Consider the following 18,257-nt stretch of genomic DNA (forward strand, 5'->3'; position numbering starts at 1 on the left):
AAATCTCACTACTGATGAGAGTGTTAACAAATACTTATTGAATATCTACAATATTCCTGGCATTTCTTTACTCATTCACTGCTATCTAGTTGAGCTGATGCTGATTCATAGCAACTAGAGCCTATAGGGCAGGATAGTAAATATTTACTGTAGTAGATAGATAGTACCTTCTTGCTTCCTTCAGAGCAACTGGGGTTTTGAACTGCTGACCTTGCAGTTAGCAGGCCCACTCCTAACCAGTACTCCACCAGGGATCCTTCATTAAATTCTTGAATTCAGTGGGGGAACAGTCTCTGCCCTCAAGGATATTACAAATTAAGCTGGCTTTATTATTCTTCTTTTGCTGTGACCAAAATAAGTCACACTCAATCAAAATTCTTCTTACTTCTTTTTGGAAATTAGAAAGTAAGACAAAATAAATCAACAGTGCACTTCATTTTGTAACAGTTTTGTCTATAGGGTTGCCTGTTGATCCTGTTACACTATCATTGAAATTATCCTTAATCACTTTGTCATTGAAACCTGACCCCTTGCTTCTCTATTTTACTATAGTCCATGAATTGCTTAATTCACACTAGAAAGTTAGCCTTTTACATTTCTACCTGACTTAACTCCAGGCTATGGACAAATGTTACCAACACTCAGCCAGTTTCAAACTGCTTATTCATAAACATAAAATCACAAACATTTACTGAATGCTTAACATATACCTGAGACTGTGAGATGTGCTTAAAAAAGTACAAATGATTCTTAGTCCTAGTTGTGGTTCTACTTTGACAACGAAATTAATCTTGTTTACCTTATCTTGCTCTTGCTTTTCTCTATGACGTTGGACATCAATAAGTATTACAACTGTAGGAGAACTATACTGTCTTCCACATTATACTCTTGGCCCTTAAGCTTCTTACCAGCTGCTTCCCACCAGAATTTCTATATTCCAAACTCCACCTCTCTGGGGAATGCTACATATCAAAACCAATCAACCACCTCTTCGTGGAGCCGGTTCTTCTCAGTCTTGCGTCAAGTACTCACACTACCTGTAGGTTACTGACCCTGTGTGTTTGCAATAAACCAATAGCCCTCACCTTACAGGTGATGTTATGCATTACAGTCTTGAACTTCAAACTTCTCTGAGTACCTGCCAAATTCCAACACAGCTCACTAAATTTTAAAATTACTTTTGTATATGAGGCAATATACATACACATACATAAATATATAAACAAACTACAAAAATAAGGTCATCCTTTTTGGTTCATACTTATGCCCATCATATTGGGAATCACAATAGCTATTTAAGAATAACAATAATCAGAACCGTAACCTAAGCTCACCATGGTAATACCTTAATATTTTTTACTCCATTCATAGCTCTTATCATACACCTTCTTTTACTTCTTTATTTGTCTGCTCATACTAACGATTTCCTCAGCAACTTGTTCCCTCCTTGGTTCCCAAATTTGGCTGATCACTGAAATCACCTGGGGGCCTAATGAAATTACAGATCCCTGGACTCTATTTGCAAGCTAATGAAGCAGAATTGAGAGGAATCCAGGAATCTGTAGTTCTGCTAGATTCCAGGTGATCCCAGTGATCAGCCAACTTTAGGAAGCTAGGTGTTTCCTCTTTAACTGGCTTCCTCAGTACCATTCCTCCTCTGTCTGTAAATAGTACAATTATGCTCCACTTTCTTAAATTATTGACCCCCTGCCCCTTGCCCTACTTTCATTCTCACCTGAAATAAAATAATTTTTGTCTCAGATTTCTGCAAGATTAGGAAATGATAACTGCTTGGTAGCAAACAACTCGCTTTAAGGTAGAATGAAGTTTCTGTGGCCAAATTTTGAATTACAGATTTTATACTAGGTGCACCAACTCTGTCTGCCCCTTGAGAATCACTACTTTGCTGTATTGTAGAGCTAAGTTTATTTTATTACAATGTATAGTTGTGCTGAATCGGAACCGACTTGGAAAAGGGTTTGATTTGGCTGGCTTTTCCCCTGACCCAGCTCTTCTACCTTGCCTGCCCACTAGTTGGTCTCATAGCTGTCCTACGGACAATGTTGCCCTCTTGTGGCTTGAAACTTTCAAGTTAGTAAATTGTCACACATAAAATGTATTTCTCATGTATGAGGGCTTCAAACAATTTATTTAAAAATTCACCATCTTTTCATTCCATTTTATAGATATTTTTGAAGCCCTACTTGTATGTGCAAAATATTTAGTTAACTCTTATTAGCATATAAGACAATTTAAATATTCAAAACATATTTCATTTTATTAGTGAGTGATAATGTTAACGATAGCCTTATTTTAGGTAGACTCAAACAAGCTAACAGCATATGACAGAAATATATAAATGAAAAAAAACAAAAATTAATAAGAGAAGTACTAGAAAAATCTGTACACTACAAGAATAAAATCCAAGGCCCAAACCAAAATTCCCCTTACTCTAATCCCATCAATTCTGCCTCATAAAGCGCCTTGAAGCCAGAGCCTTTGGGTTCCCTAGGCTGGACATTTCAGCAGACAGTCTCGTCTTCTCGGCCACTTAAATGCACAGCCCAGCGTCCACTGCATTGCTCTCACCTTAGAAATGATGTCATGCAAGTTAAACGTGGTGACTGCAGAGGACCCCACTTATTTTCTTTTTCACGTTTTCCACCTTTTATCTTACCTTGAATGCTTCTAATTTGCATAAGTATTGTGAAGGAGAGTAAGCGGAAAGAGTGCGAGATCTAAAGATAATCACTACTTTTGATATTTCCCCTTTTAAATTTTGAGAAAAGAAAGACCATTTTGGTTTCATCAAACCAATAGAATGCTGACGGAACCAAGGCCCAACAAATTCCAGCACAGACGCAATTCTGTTTCCTACCATTAGCACTATCATAACACTCCTAAGAATTACACAATTGCTTTTCAGGATTGTTTTCACCTAACAGGATCATGCTTCATGACCACTATCAAAATGTGAAATTTAAGATGTGGTTGTAACTTAGATGTTCCTTTTCATATGTTAACCTCTCCTGCCCCCTTGTGACTACTGAACGGAAAACCACACTCATGCTAACTGCCCCAGAGAGTTCTGACTGAGTGATCCTATAGGACAAAATCGAATGGTCCCTTTGGGTTGTGGAGGCTATAACTCATTGGGGGAGTGGACAGGCTCTTTTTCCTTGCAGTTAATAGTCCAACAAGTAACTCATTACGACATCAGCTCCTCTGTGACTAATAAAAGGAGTTTTAAAATTAAAGCAATGCTTTTCATGCCGTTAATGAATGTGTGAGTCTATATTCCTAAAAGAGCTGTGGTGGTACCATGGTTAAGCATTCAGCTGCCAACCGAAAGGTCCACAGTTCAAACCTGCCTCATTGCTCTGCAGAAGAAAAGATGTGGCAATGGGCTCCTGTACTGATGTATCTAGTCTGGGAAGCCCTCTGGACAGTTTGATTCTGTGAATCAGAATCAACTCAGCAGCAAATAAAAACAGCAACACACATTCCTTATTGAATGATGTGTTAAAAAGTATTATTTACTAAGATGAATCATCAAAAATATTCCTAGTTTATCAAACATTCACCTCTTCCATTGCAAGAATTAGGAGAAATCTGCTAGATTCCAACAGACCCATGTTGGAATCTAGCAGGATAAATTGGTCCTCGGTCTTGAATCCTGCAAGCTATTGCAAAACCTGTACGTATCTAAAAGAAGGAAATTTAGCAAACTTTCTTGAACACCAAGGTTGTTGGTTGTCATCAAATCATCTCTCACTGATTTACATGGTAAATAGGTGATAATTACTTTTCAAATATTTATTGAATCAGTTCTTAAACTTCTTCTGATATTTGAACTTGTCCCAGGAGTTTCAGAAACTATCTTTCCCAGAACTAGTATTCAAAGAATGTTTATTGATACTGTGGAAGATGAGTCAGGAGCATACAGAAAAGCATTAAATGAGTTTATCAAACTACCCTGGTTTATTACATTACATTCCTAATCCCCAGGGCTAAAATAGAGTCTCATTATTGTTAGGGGTTTGGAGTTACTATTTCACTGAGAGAACTGTCTAATAGCAGTCAGCACACAAAGCCCTGAGGCACCTATTAGGAGTTTAGAAAAGAATTAAGAGCACAAGAGCACAGCCAGTTTGGGGGAAAAAATTAGAGCATTTTATATTCTTTAAAATGCTTAAAATATCAGTATTTTAAGACTGATTATATTTTAATACACACACATATAATTTCAAAAAATAAAAGAAAAATGTTAAGATACCAATAACAATAAGAAAGCATTTTTAAATACACAAATTAATCACTAATAAATTACCAATGGCTAATGAAGTGATGGCTCAAAAAATAGCACACATTCCTGATAAACAAGCAGTATTTCAGCTACTGGTAGATTATTTATGCTTAATAAATATGTAAGTATATGTCCTTAGAATATTTCTATAGAAATATTCCTTATAGGTAACAAATATAAATATAAACATAAAAATATGTTTCTTATATATATATGTCCTTGAGCTAAAACTGTAAGTATAGAGTTTTTGTTCTTCTGACAAGTAATGGTAATGTATGGAAATATTTCACTGACAATAAAAATATCTAATGAACAAAAGTCTAAAAATACTACAAAATAGATCAGGTTAATGATATTGAGCCTATGAATCCATAAATAATATATATACATACATATGTACCCATTTTATAATCTATTAAAATTATATGAACTACCCAGTAAGTGCAAAATAAATTCAAGACAATAAGCAAAAACACAAATCATTTTAATCGCTTTAATTAGCGATGCTGTATCACCATAACTTGCAGTTTCTTGCCCTGGCCTCTATCAACTACTTCACATATTAAGTAATTAAACTAAAATGATTAGAGGAGTCCAGAGAAAGGCAGCTGCCGTGACGAGTAGCCTGGCAGAAAGAGAAGGGACCTGCGAGCATTTCCCGAGGTCTGCAGCCCACGAAAGCCTGAAGCTGCGCTCCTTTTCGTCCCCAAGCAAGTCAGGCTGCACGGTCGTCAGAGCTCACACTCCTACAACGGATGGATTTACTCAGCTGGTTTACTGAACAACAACGCAACTTAAAAACACACAAAAGAATAAGCGCATGAAGGATACTCTTTAGAATCAACACTTTCCAAACCAACACAGCTTAGAAACAAATTATAATGTAATTCTCAGGGCACAATAGATACAAAACTCAATAGCAAAGTAGAGAAGAGAGTGAAAAGTGCAATTAAGAATACAGCAAGTCAGTTAATGTAATAACATACATTTCCCCAAGTTTTCTTAAGTGTTTCCACCATAAATCATTACCATAGATATGTTCAGATTGAACATGCATTTCTGCTCATATTAAATATAACTGGGAAATATGGCTTAAAAGAATTAGTCTTCAACATTACACACATGGTTATTATTCCAAAAGCACTGATTACTCACCTTTCTTTTCCCTTATCCTCTTGGATTTCATTTTCTGAGCTCTCTTCAGCATTTGCTGAGCAGTAGAAATATCCTTAAAGCCCCTATTAAGATATGAAATTAAATAAGGATAAAACAAATACAGCAATAAATACCTATTAAAGAAAAGTCTGATTTAATCAGATGATTGATTTATTAAAAATTCATAGAGGTATTCTTGAAATCTTTAAAATTACATTAGTCTTTTGTTTAAAAAATAGTGTAAAACATGTCACATACCATTCTTCTGAAATTTTTTTTTCTCTTTCAGATTTTAGCAAACTTTTTCTACCAGTCTTTGATTCAGGTGTCCAAGATAAAGCCCTGCTTTCTGATCTGGTCAGAGATAAAAAGCCAACGTTCATTGATTCAGCATTAAGTCTGCTAGCACTTTTCAAAACGACAAGCTGTTTATGTGGTCTCAAACATGGAAATAAAATCTGCTTAAGTTACAGAAAACTCCTTATCTTGAAAAGTATTAAAAGTCCTCCATTAATTTTAAATGTTTACATTTCAATTACTTAAAGCATATTTCAATCCTTTTATCAAAAGGAATGCAGCACAGATTTTTATTTTTATTTTACTTCTTATCTTTTTCTATGTAAGTAAGCAAAGGTCTACTTTCTTCCTTGACACTTAATTACATTGTTTCAATGACATTCAGGATTTTCAGTTGTTTTACTACTCCTGCATGTCACATTTTTCACACACTAAAAACTCCCTAAAATCATTCTGGTACTTTTCAACATTAAACATTTTCCATCTTTTAAAACAAGTCGATTTTCACGTATTCACCATTTTACTTCCTACTTGCATAGGGAATTCACTTTTTTCATCATTGATGAGTAGATCTTCTACAAAAATAGTTGAACTTACCTATTATTAAACTGAGTGTGTTCTGGTGAGAACATATTTTCTTTCTCATTGCATAACCATGCCTGAGCTGGATGACTTGGCAAATTAAGTGAAGTGTCATCATATTTGTATGTTCCAGGGTACTAGCATGAAGAAAATGTTAGTAAAATTGAAAATTCTAGCATTTACCTTATATTACATTTACATGAATATTACCAAGGAGCCTCTTAAAGCAATACTCATTATAAATTTTAAGTTGCAACAAAGTAAAATTTAGGAAATATACACAGTCTCCTTTGATGTAGTGACAAGAGTTATGTGTTGTGGTATAATCTGCATATACAAAATGATTTATTGCAAAGATCTAAAAAAATCTTAGAAAACAAAAACTTCAAAGATTATCAGATAAATAACAGATATTGCAGTTCATTGACCTCTGACTGAGAATCTTCAGCTGTTGCCCTTTTAATGCATCTTTTTCGTATTCTTAAAGCGCTGTCAACTAGTGATTTTAGTCTCCTGCCAAATATGCAGCTGAAGCACATCATTTTTTTTTTGCTACTGTGAAATAAAGTGTTGAAAGAAATCCAAAATAAAGAAAAAAAGTAGAAGCAAATGAAAGAAAAGCTACATGAAAAATTGCATCTGGGGATGAGGAAGAAGTCAGGGGCTTTTAAAAGTAATTGTGTTTTTCAAGTCAATAAATTGTATTATTAATCACTGCAGCATAGCATACCCTTAAGAAATGAGCAAAGATCGAGCACTAAGAAGTTTCTGTGACATGTTACCTTTGGCCAATGCAGCTGGCTCGGCAGCAGTTGTGTTTGTGAAGGGAAGCGGGAGGAATCTAATGCTAGCCATTCTTTCTCGAAGGCAGCCTGCACAGATAATAACATTAAGTTGTATACAGTTTAGTGTTTATGATTTTTACACAGTATCTTTCAAATTCTTACAAACTAACAATATTAAGGAATACATCATAATTTATATTTACAAAAAAGCTTAGTAGCTGCATCTCTACCATATAATCCATTTCTTTAGTGCAAATATAGTAAAAAAATAAATAAAACAGGGACAACCACTTTCCTTCCTCCTAACCTAGAAAAAAGAACTTGAGTTCTGTGAAAAGCGCTGGGATGCAGATTGCTTACTTTCACTTGTCCGGAGTCTTTAACTGTTTCATAACTGTGCCTCTGAGACAACTTTTGACATAGCAGATGAAAAAGACTATCTCTTCATAATGCAAATTATATCACACTTCATTATTAAAGCATATTACTCTACATTTATGAGTGTCAATTTTCTATAAACACTAACAGGTAGATTTTGATTTGTTTTTCAAATTTTCTAAATAAAAATTATTTTGTGACAATAAATATAGCAATATATGAAACAATTCCTTATGTCATCATCTGTATATTATTCAATTTTTTAAATGACAAAATTATATATTAACATTATTTTACTTTGGAAATTATCCTCTTTTAAATAATTTTTCTTAAAATATTTTTCTTCCAGTTTAGGAATTTTCAAATTCTTTTTTCTACAATGGAACTAAACGTTATACTAAAATTGTATAACACTAGTTAGGATATAATCAAAATTGTATTTGCATGGATTGACTAATATGGCTGAGAGTAAATTTTTCTGGTTCTGTAATGTTTTTCGATCTTTATGCTAAAAGATAATCACAGTATTAACCTATTTTGCAGAGAAGATTCTAAAATTAATAAACATATTTATATTTGGTTTAAAACTAGAATAGTTACATTGTGAGATAATGCGATTTGCATTTCAGTGTTTACTATTTTGTGACAACCTTTTGAAACATCTTTTAGGAAGCAAGGTTAAACCATCCTGACTATACATGAATATTAATATATGGTATTATAGTAATAAATAAATGTATTTATTCATAGTCCAGCTGTCACATGAATATGTGACAAACTTTTCCTTAGAGCATTCAGTCTTTCAAAATTTAACCAAATTCTTATTACTTGATTATCTATGTGAATAAAACGTGTGTTCAGTGGTTAAGAACATTGTCAAATTCCTTCTAGTCAAGATTATTAAATAAATATATGTTAGAGTCAGAATTAGAGAGGGAAAAACTCATTTGTTTATAAAAATATACAAAGAGGTTTTTTTTAATCGAATGGCACATATTATCAATCAAAAAAATAAGGTTCCAAATGAGTATATTTATTTATAATGGATATATTAGGAGTTTTAACATCAAAGAACCAGTATCTAGTTTAAGAACGGCTATTTGATGTGAAACTGTGAATAAGATCCAGGGCTCAGACTTTTTCATTCTTCCTTTTGTCTAATAAAGAAAGGACAATCCAGATGTAGCGAGGGAAGATCAAGGCGGGAATAAGTCTATTTTTCTGCGCTACCATCAAATCAATATATACAGTCAGGAGAAAAGCACAGAGATGAGGAGATGTGAAGGGGTTAAGAGGCAAAAGTCAATGCGCCACCTGAGAAGTGGTTGTGGAAAAGAGTCAGGGTTGCCAGGGAAGGGCCTGCTGTTTATACTGGGTTTACATTAAACACAGAATTTAATTTTTTCTCCTTAAATACCTGCAACACTACCTCCTCTTAATACTATCTGATACTGTAGTTGTTTTTTCTCTCCGCAGCAGGACAATATTACATAATGCATGTGACCTTTATCCAGTTTACATAGATTTTAATAGGGATTTTTTTCTTGGAAAAGTGATATGTCTTGGACAAATTCCATGCCTTTATACTGATATATAAAAATGCATAGAACTTTCATAATACTTTATTCAAACTCAAACCTTTGTATTAGTTTTGAGAGTTATGTCCAAAGTTTTCTAAGTTTGCACAGTAATTTTTGAATCACTATCTCTGAAATTTCTAGAAGCATACAGGGGAAGTTTAGTGTAAAATGCTAAAGATGCTTTTAGTAATAATCATATAGTCACAAATATAATACCAATACTACTGAATTATATGAGTTCAACCTTATTAATATCAAATATATTTGGCAGTAGATCATTAGCAAAAAAGACTCTAAAAATGTCAGGAGGAATTGACCAAGAGTTATAACTATTCCACTGTTAAAAAACGAATGTTACTATATCATGCTTACTACTGAATATTTATACAAAGTTCAGTTATTGCTCAAGGAAACCTTGTGTTCAGAATTTCTTTAACTTAACACTCCAGCTATAGAAGGCTTCTGTTTATTTTGAGAATTATATTAAACTTAACTATATATTAAAACTGAACTTGAACTTGGCAGATATGTAACTGATCAGACATACATGTATTTGCTTTTGATCAGGAAAGAATTGCTCTATTATAATCCAACTTTGACTAGAAATTAAAACTACTAGGAAGAGGAGATAAAAATAACGTTTATGTTTATATGTGCATGTAAAATTTTTCATGCCATCTACTATTATCCTTCCACTGACACATAAAGACATGAGGACCGGACTTGCCCTTAGCTATAAGTTGGTAGCTTGTAGGTTTCAGACAGTTACTCCAGAGCTAAAAGTTGCCTACCTTGAAACATTTTCCTATGTATTAATACTTTTTATTATTATGTCTTATTATGGGAGCTTAATAAGAAAGCAATTCTCAAAAGTATCTCACATTTCTGCACATCTTGTGACAACTCTAATGCCAGACTGGTTCTGTTTACATATTTGTATGTTTAACAGCTTCAATATTTTCAGTCCCCTCATATACATGTGAAAGCTGGATAATAAATAAGGAAAAGTGGAGTAAAATGTATGCATTGGAATTTTGATTGTGGCAAAGAATATTGAAAGTACCATGGACTGCTAGAAGCACAAATAAATCTGTCTTTAAAGGAGTACACTGAGAATGCTCGTTACAAGGGCAGACGGTAAGACTTCTCTCATGTACTTGGAACCTGTCATTAGGAGAGATCAGTCCCTGCAAAAGGACATCACCTTCCAAGATTTGGATTGACACAGTGACTGCCACAGCGGGCTAAAACATAACAATGGTGAGGATGGCACAGGGCTGGACAGTATTTACTACTGTTGCTCACAGTGTTGTTACGAGTTGACACTGATTCCATGGCACGAAACAAAAAGAACAGCTTTGAAGAGAACGCGTTTCCCTCTGGGGTGAAACAGCACACCCCCATGGGGTTTGGAGGATAGCTGTAATCAAAAGCATGGAAACTTGGTGGCACTTTTTACACACTCACAGTCAAAGGAGGGAGATAAAGGGGACTTTGTGTGCCAATTTCACATAATGTTGAATGGATAGTAGAAATTGATGTAAGATATGCTTTACTTTGTCTTGTACATGATAGAAGGAATTATCTCAAGAGAGGAAGAACTATAGGCAGAGAAGTTCCAGTAAGGAAAACACTCTTGATATTTGCGCCCCCAGGATTTAGTGTGAGACCTTCTACCTTCTATTCTATAACTTTCACCGAATTGATGATATCCTGTTGGTCTACAGGGGAAAATTTTAGGTGGATTATACAAGGGTAAGAAAAAAATCCGTTGCTACTAAAATTCTAGTTCACAAACACATGCATATATTTCAGTATTCAAACATGTTTGTGATTAATTGATGGCTGTAGACAAGTTCTCTCAAAAATACCATTATTTAAGTCTCCTTACAATCCCTAAAGAATATATACTGAAAAAAGGCACAGAGAAAAAGTCAGTTAGCTCAATGAGCTGATCTTTTTATCAGTCTTTTAAGTTAAGTCAAAGCAAATGATGCGTATTTTATGGAATGAATGGTAACGAAGGACAATCTTAGAGTCGCCAATCAATCTGGAGAGTGGGGGGAGCTGTTGGCCAGTTAAATTTAAGGCAGAGAAGTTCAGGAAGTTATGAAGACTCATTTTTGTTTTCCATGGGATTTTCTTGATACATTTTCTTGAAGGATGCAAAATGAGGGCTTGTTAGGAAAAAAATTCCAAGAACACTGAAAGTTGCATTGGTGAGAAAAAGGCCAGGCAAGTTCACGGAAATACTTTTTCCATCACCACAATGAACTTACTCATTCTTTGGGGGTATCCAGGGATGTCCTATGAGAATATCATTAAGGAACCTCACCCCGTGCGCCATATCTCCCACATCTTGTCCCTTGAGACTTCTTTTAATTCCCCAAACTCAAAGAACATTGAAAGAGAACATGACTTGAATGCCTAGTGGATGCCAATATGGCCATTTTGACATCATGTAAATTGATACGGAGCTGATTACGACTCAAGGCAGTCTCGTGTGGCTTTCCAAGGCTATGGACATGGACCGTCAAATAAAACTGCAGTCTCCGCAGCCCTTTACGAAGGAAGGATGCCCGGCACCTGACTGAACCTCATGGACAATGGGATCTAGATAAGCCACGGTTACTGGTCATTTTATTCATTGGAGTCACTTACAAGAAAGAGGGCATCCATCTGGAAACTTCCATAGAGTTTTGGACTGATGCTCACCAGCTATCAGCTGGTAACTGAACTCTTGTGACTCTTTAAATAGATATTTCCACTTTGGGTGAGTTATCTCAAACTAACTGACTAAAGATGGGGGTGTCCCCAACTGTTTCATTTGTCAACTGGAAAGCGAACAACAACAACAACAACAAAACACAGCTGCCCTGGCCCAAGTGCTTCTCAGCTTTACATGAAAAAAAAAAAAAAAAAGGCAGCTATTCCATTGGGAAAACTTTATTCTTCTTTACACTCCTTAAAACAAGATTACAGATTCAGCGGGGCCCTCATTTCAATCAAGTTTTTCTAAAAGACTGAACCTGTTTGAGGGATTTTTACCTAAATGGAATCTGACGGACTTTTGGGCTATTGCCAATAACCTAATAGTTTGGTTTGGCATGTGGAAATAGACAGATAACAGATCAAAAACACCCCTCGTTGGGACTGTACAAAGCGGAAACAAAAGGCAGCTTCTGACAGAACGCTTCCAGACACGAAGTCCCATGGTAAGAGCCCACTCCCTAGTGAAAACGGCGGGAACCAAGTCACTGGTGGAGCCTGATTTTGTATTTTTGATTCACAGGATATTATTGATCGTAAGAGTTGTGACATTAAAAAATGTACAATTTTATCTAGTGGTGGAGGAAGTCTCATCACACAATTGTTACTTCCACCTGCTCCAAATACAGTCACATCTTAAAACCTTGCTGACATTTTTAAGGATTATTGATTAACTGGCTTGGGGCATACAAATACAACTCTACATTGATAGCAAGGGGGACTGTTTTCAGGCTGATGATTCTTATTGTCCTAAAATGGCATGGAGTTGTTTATGACTCATAACAACTAGGTGTATAACATAAATCAACAATACCAAGGTCCTATTTTTAACTCCTCACAATCAACCACTGCCCTTTTGGAGCCCATAGTTTCAGCCTCTATGCCAATCCGTCTCCTTGAATCCATCCATCTTCCTTTTGCTTTACTCTACCACACATGGTGGCCTTTTTCCAGGGACTGGATCTTCCTTGATAACATATCCAAAGGATATGAGATGATATCTTGCCATTCTCCTTCCAAGGCTCATTTTGGCTATACCTCTTCTGAGACGTATTTGTTCATTTTCCTGGCAATCCATGGTACATCCAGTGTTCTCTGCTGGTTCCATAATTCAAATACATCAATTATCTTTTTTCTCTTTTATTCATTGTCTGTCTTTCACATGAATATGAAGTGACCGAAAATACTATAGCTTGAGTCAGAAGCACATTAAAGCAATTTTTACTCAAAGAAAGGACACAACAATGAGACAACAATTGAGTTTACATCCCTCATTTGTCCAGAAATGTTGGTAACGAAATTGGTCACTGTAATAGGGTTTTTTGTGCCAACATGGCATCTGTAAAAAGACGCCCATCAGGCCACCACTCGATGACTTCCTTTGGAGACCCAGCCGAGATAAATGGCTCTCTGGAGGCCAGTCCGTCTCTCTGTGCTTTGACATTCCTGCTGGTAAGCCACTCTGAGACCTGAGAGCCCTGTGATGCTTCCACCCCTAGTGGATTCACAAGGGTTTACACCCACTGGCCTGAGATCTTCCAGCATTCTGAATCATTGCATGTGGTGGCTTGAGTCTGAACATGGCCTGTGGACTATTATCAGACTTCTGGACTATTATTATTATCAGACTTAGAGGCTTGATCTGAACTGGGCTAGGTTGGTTGTTTGGTATATAATTACTTCTTGATATAAAGCTCTCTCTTACACATATATGAATGTCACTGGATTTGTTTCTCTAGTCATGTGGCCTCACACATTATAGTACCTTGGAAGTGGAGTACTAGAAAAACAAATCATGAAGATGGAAATTGGAAGCTTTTCTGACCTCTGTCTCATCACAGTTTTTCTTCTTTGGCTAGCCGGAGGTCAGATATGGCCATGTAGTTTACTGGGTTGTTTTCTGGAAAGAACATGGGAAGCTAAACTTTTGATTCTTTTCTTTGGTTATTTATGTTTAAAATGGTGAAAATGAATATGATAAATGTAAATTTTGAGCTCAGAGGGGGAAATCACCCCTTCAACATCTCTGAGGCCATGCTGCTTAGCCAAATTGGCTGACAAAAGGCTCAATGCAGTCAGAAGCCTAAGGTCATATTGCATATTAATGGGATAGTTGACAGGGCCCATAGTGACAGGGCCCATGGTCAAAAGGCGAGGTAGCCAAAGGCCACCCTGGTGAAGCTAAGTGAGATGACCAAATCAAGCTGTCCAGACCCCAAGCAGATGAAATTAAGATTTTTAAGCCTGTAACTTGGTGCATATTGCTCCTGACTTTATGGATGGCCTATCCTGATTTGACTTTGCTTATGGATACTAGAATTACACGGTTCCAATCGGAATGAAGATTCTTTATGGCAAAGAACATGCTTGTCTCCTCAGCGCACTGGGTTGATATAACTAAGCAGTATAGAAATTGGATACTCAAAATCTGGGGGAGAAAGGCATAAAGTGGCTCTCAAAAATTTTCATGGGTGGCAGAATATTTTGATAGGCTTATGGCTTAGTTGTTACATTACTGCAGTTGTTGGGTATAGAATATTTTTATTTTGTTCACTTATAGAATATTACATTTTGTATACTTACAGAATAATTTTGTTTGGTTTACTTACAGAAATGAGGCTGGCACATTTTGAGCTGTAGGCATTTTACATTTATCTTGTTAAGCACAAATATAATTTTACCATTGTTCTTGTTTTAAAAATTATATATGGCTAGAGAATTGTGAACAAGTGCCAAGTTGACAAGGGGTTGACTGTGATAGGTTTTTGTGCCAACCTGGCACCTGTAAGAAGATATGGGTATGTTTACCCTGACAATCAGATTGGAGCTTGATAACTCCTTTGGCTCTGTGGAGGCCCCACCAACTCCCACCTCCTCTGCTTCATTTTCCTGCTGGAAAATGACTTTGAGACTTGAGAAGCCTGTGATGCTTCCACTGCTACTGGATCCACAAGACTTTGTAGGCACCGACCTTTGATCTTCCTGCATTCTGCATCATTTCAGGTGGTTGTGTGAAACTGAAGAGGGGCTTATGGACTAGTATTGAACTTATGGGATTGATCTGGACTGGCTTTAGATGTTTGCTTGATATATAATCACTTCTTAATACAAAGCTCTCACATCTATGAGTGTCACTGACTCTCTAATCAACCCAGCCTAACACAATCACTGAATGTGGCTGACCACAGAAAGGAATCATCCCTTCATGTGTACTTCCTATGCAATGCTTAGGATAAAAGGAGTGAAGTGTTAAATAGAGGTGTTTGATCAGGATTCTGTCCTAATAACTTGTGGCCATGATATGAGTATATGTATATTTATTTCCTCTAATACATTTAATGAATCCCTAGTGGTCTCATTTTGTGGGGATAGAGGAAGAAAATCAGCTCATTACTTAGTAGGGGAACACATTAGATCTCTTATGAATGTAGGGAAGGAAACACTGGTAAACTGTCTGAACCCTTCCTTCACAGGGAAAATGCCCCTGTGCTTTCTCAGACTGCTACAAGCACTTTAAATTATCTGGCTTCTGGTCCATCATTCCTCAGTATATGGCTCTGACAATTGCCATTCGATTGCCATTCCTCTTACCCTTATTCAAATGTAGTTTAGACAGAAGGGGATGGCCACAGATCCTGTGTCTTACTTTAAGACGCATTCTGGGGTATCTTCTTTAACTCCATTCTCAGTCATTCCAAATGCTACTCAGAAAGTGCCAGAGGCTTTAGAGATCACCAGGCGTTTAAGGTTTAATACCACCTTGGCCCTGGAAGACATCCCGGGAAGCCTCAACTCAATGGTGAGGATTGTTTTAGACCACAGAATAGCTCCAGACATCCTTGCAGGCCATTGGAGTTATGCACTCATGGGAAATGTCCCCATGTAGAAGCAAGGGGTAAATATGGTAGAAGATAATTTTCCATGAATCTCTCACATTTCTGCATGACTTGTGAGAGGTTTTCTTTTGAACTGTATTTTCCAGGATACTCATATGGCTAACTGACTATGATGATCAACAGTTTTGGTGTTTCCCATTAGGCAAATGTCTATTGTTTAGTATAACAATACTTATTCCCTCTAGCACACAGTATGGGAAGGCTTACTAGGAGCTTTTTTTAAGTTATGGGGCTTACTAGGCTTGGGGATTCTTGGATATCACACACCCCACTGTATACACAGCATACCCTGGGCCATCTGTGGAGCTTGCTGGGCAAGGGAAGCCAATGTGAACATAAAGTACCTGTTGTGATGAGTAAGCGTTCATTTGTCTCTGACTCCAGTGTCTGTTTTTTACCAGTGCCCACAATAATGAGGTAGCCTAACTTACGGGCGTACATGCAAGGTAAAATCTCAGATCCTTCATAATATTTTACACATAATCATTAATTCTTATTTAGCCTAAATTATACTTTTAAACAATCTTGGTTTTCAGTACCTTCTTGGTTAAATGTTAAATTTAACATAAATTCAGAAAGGTAACCAATTAAATCTAAGGAAAAATTTCATGTTGATTGATCCAGGACTTAGAAGTGAGGTTGGGAAGAATGAGTAAAAGTGCGTATTACTACATTAGAAAAACAAACAAATAATACAATTGCAGATTATGGAAAAGACCAATTTATCTAGATAATTTTACATTTACTTCTCTTATAGCAATTAAACATTTTAACCATAATTATCCGAATATATTCATCTCATCTTCTAAACATGAGGCCATACTATATTTGTCTATATGCCTATGCTGATACCAAGCATAGCATCTGCCACATCCTAAGTACAGAGTAATTTTTGTCTGTAAAGATAAAATTAAGTTTGAATGGGTATTATATAATTATATTATGACACACCCAAAAATCCAGAACAGAAGTAAGAACTTAATACAAAAGGGAAATAGAAACTACATTCATCATCTAAATGTGATGCAATGAATTACTAGATATGATTTCTGTATAGCCATAATCTTTGTAACTCCCACCAACAGACTGCTTAGAAACATGAAGATTTCATGTATTAGCTCTTGTCATGTTGGAGGTGGGCAAGAGAGGGTGGAGGAAGATGCTGATAGGATTCTATGACTCCATGGTGAATGACTGTTAACAGAATTAATTATGATTGTAAAAAATTGGAATGATAACATGGGGATTGACCAATTTTGCCATACTGCTGCATATAATGAGCCATCTCAGAGTCTGGGTTTGATAGTGGGAATATTTCACTGCCTTCAGGAAAGAAAGGCTAGAAGTAGAGAGCATCCACTGGACCCTGAGTTTCCCCGCCTACTGAACTTCCTTAACCCAGGAGATAGTGCTGTGACACCAGAGGTGGCAAGAGAAGGGAGAGAAGTAGCAGAGAAATAGTGAGAGCAAAGGGAGTATACCAAGAGCAGTGGGCTTCCTGGCCCGCAGAGTGAGAAAGCTGATGGCCTTTGAGCAGAAGCTGACTTTCAGAGTAGGATGCCACCAGACACTTAATTGAGGAAGCTAGATCTACGGACCCTCGGAACCGGAGTCTGGTGCCTTAAGCCTTAAGACTCAGGCTTTTATGGTAGACTGGAGTGCCCTTTGGACATCAGCAGTCAGTGCTAAAGGAGTTTTATAACACGTGCCCAAGCAAGGTAAAAGCCAACAGGTCATGTGGCGAAGAGATAAAAAAAAAGCAGAGAAAGGGTGCTTGTTGACATGACCACAAGAACTACACCCTGAGCATTTCTGATCTTGAATTGTACTTGTTACCTTCTCTCACTGCCATCAAGTTGATGCTGACTTATAGTGACCCTGTAGTCAACTGGATTAGAAAGCCTTGTCTTTACCCTGTGAAACATCTGGTGGTTTTGAACTGCAGACTTCATGAACTGCAGCCCAACAAGTTACCACTACTCCACCTTCTCTAATAAACCCCACAATCGTGCATATTGTCTGTGTGGCCTTCACAATGAGTTTTCAAACTGTGAGGAGAAGCAGAGAGGGTCTTGAGAAGGAAAGTTTGTGCTGACATTGGTAAAAAATATTGGAGGGTGACGAGATGTTTGACTTTTGCTTCACCTATACCAGCACTTGGCTGATGTTGAGTTTGATTCTCTACCTCCCTGTGGACTCAGAGGGATTAGATGCCACCTCCATGTCACTCTTACACCAAATAAACGATAACAGGTATTGCATCAACAGACTGCTCTTTATTTTACAATTATTTTTATTGAGGGCTCGTACAATTCCCATCACAGTCCATCCATCCATCCATTGTGTCAAGCACATATGTACATTTGTTGCCCTCATCAATATCAAAACAACAGGCATCCACTTTAGCCCTTAATATCATTTGCTCATTTTCCCCCTCCCACAACCCTCCCCCATGAACCCTTCATAATTCATAAATCATTATAGTTTTGTCATAAGTTACACTGTCCGA

General features: G+C 36.6%; 1 protein-coding gene across 1 annotated transcript in view; it reads right to left on the reverse strand.

Annotated features, from left to right (window-relative positions):
* Positions 1-18,257, reverse strand: part of LRRIQ1 (leucine rich repeats and IQ motif containing 1) — a 232,578-nt gene that overhangs the window by 120,238 nt on the left and 94,083 nt on the right. The window contains exons 13-16 of the mRNA XM_045288642.1: positions 7,123-7,212; positions 6,356-6,477; positions 5,720-5,815; positions 5,462-5,544 (exon numbers count right to left, since the gene is read on the reverse strand). Coding sequence (XP_045144577.1) covers positions 5,462-5,544; positions 5,720-5,815; positions 6,356-6,477; positions 7,123-7,212 — 391 coding nt within the window. The remainder of the gene's footprint in view (positions 1-5,461; positions 5,545-5,719; positions 5,816-6,355; positions 6,478-7,122; positions 7,213-18,257) is intronic.

Source organism: Echinops telfairi, unplaced genomic scaffold (genome assembly GCF_000313985.2).
Source record: "Echinops telfairi isolate 266 unplaced genomic scaffold, ASM31398v2 ScPeMD7_2;HRSCAF=8, whole genome shotgun sequence".
NCBI lineage: Eukaryota > Metazoa > Chordata > Mammalia > Afrosoricida > Tenrecidae > Echinops > Echinops telfairi.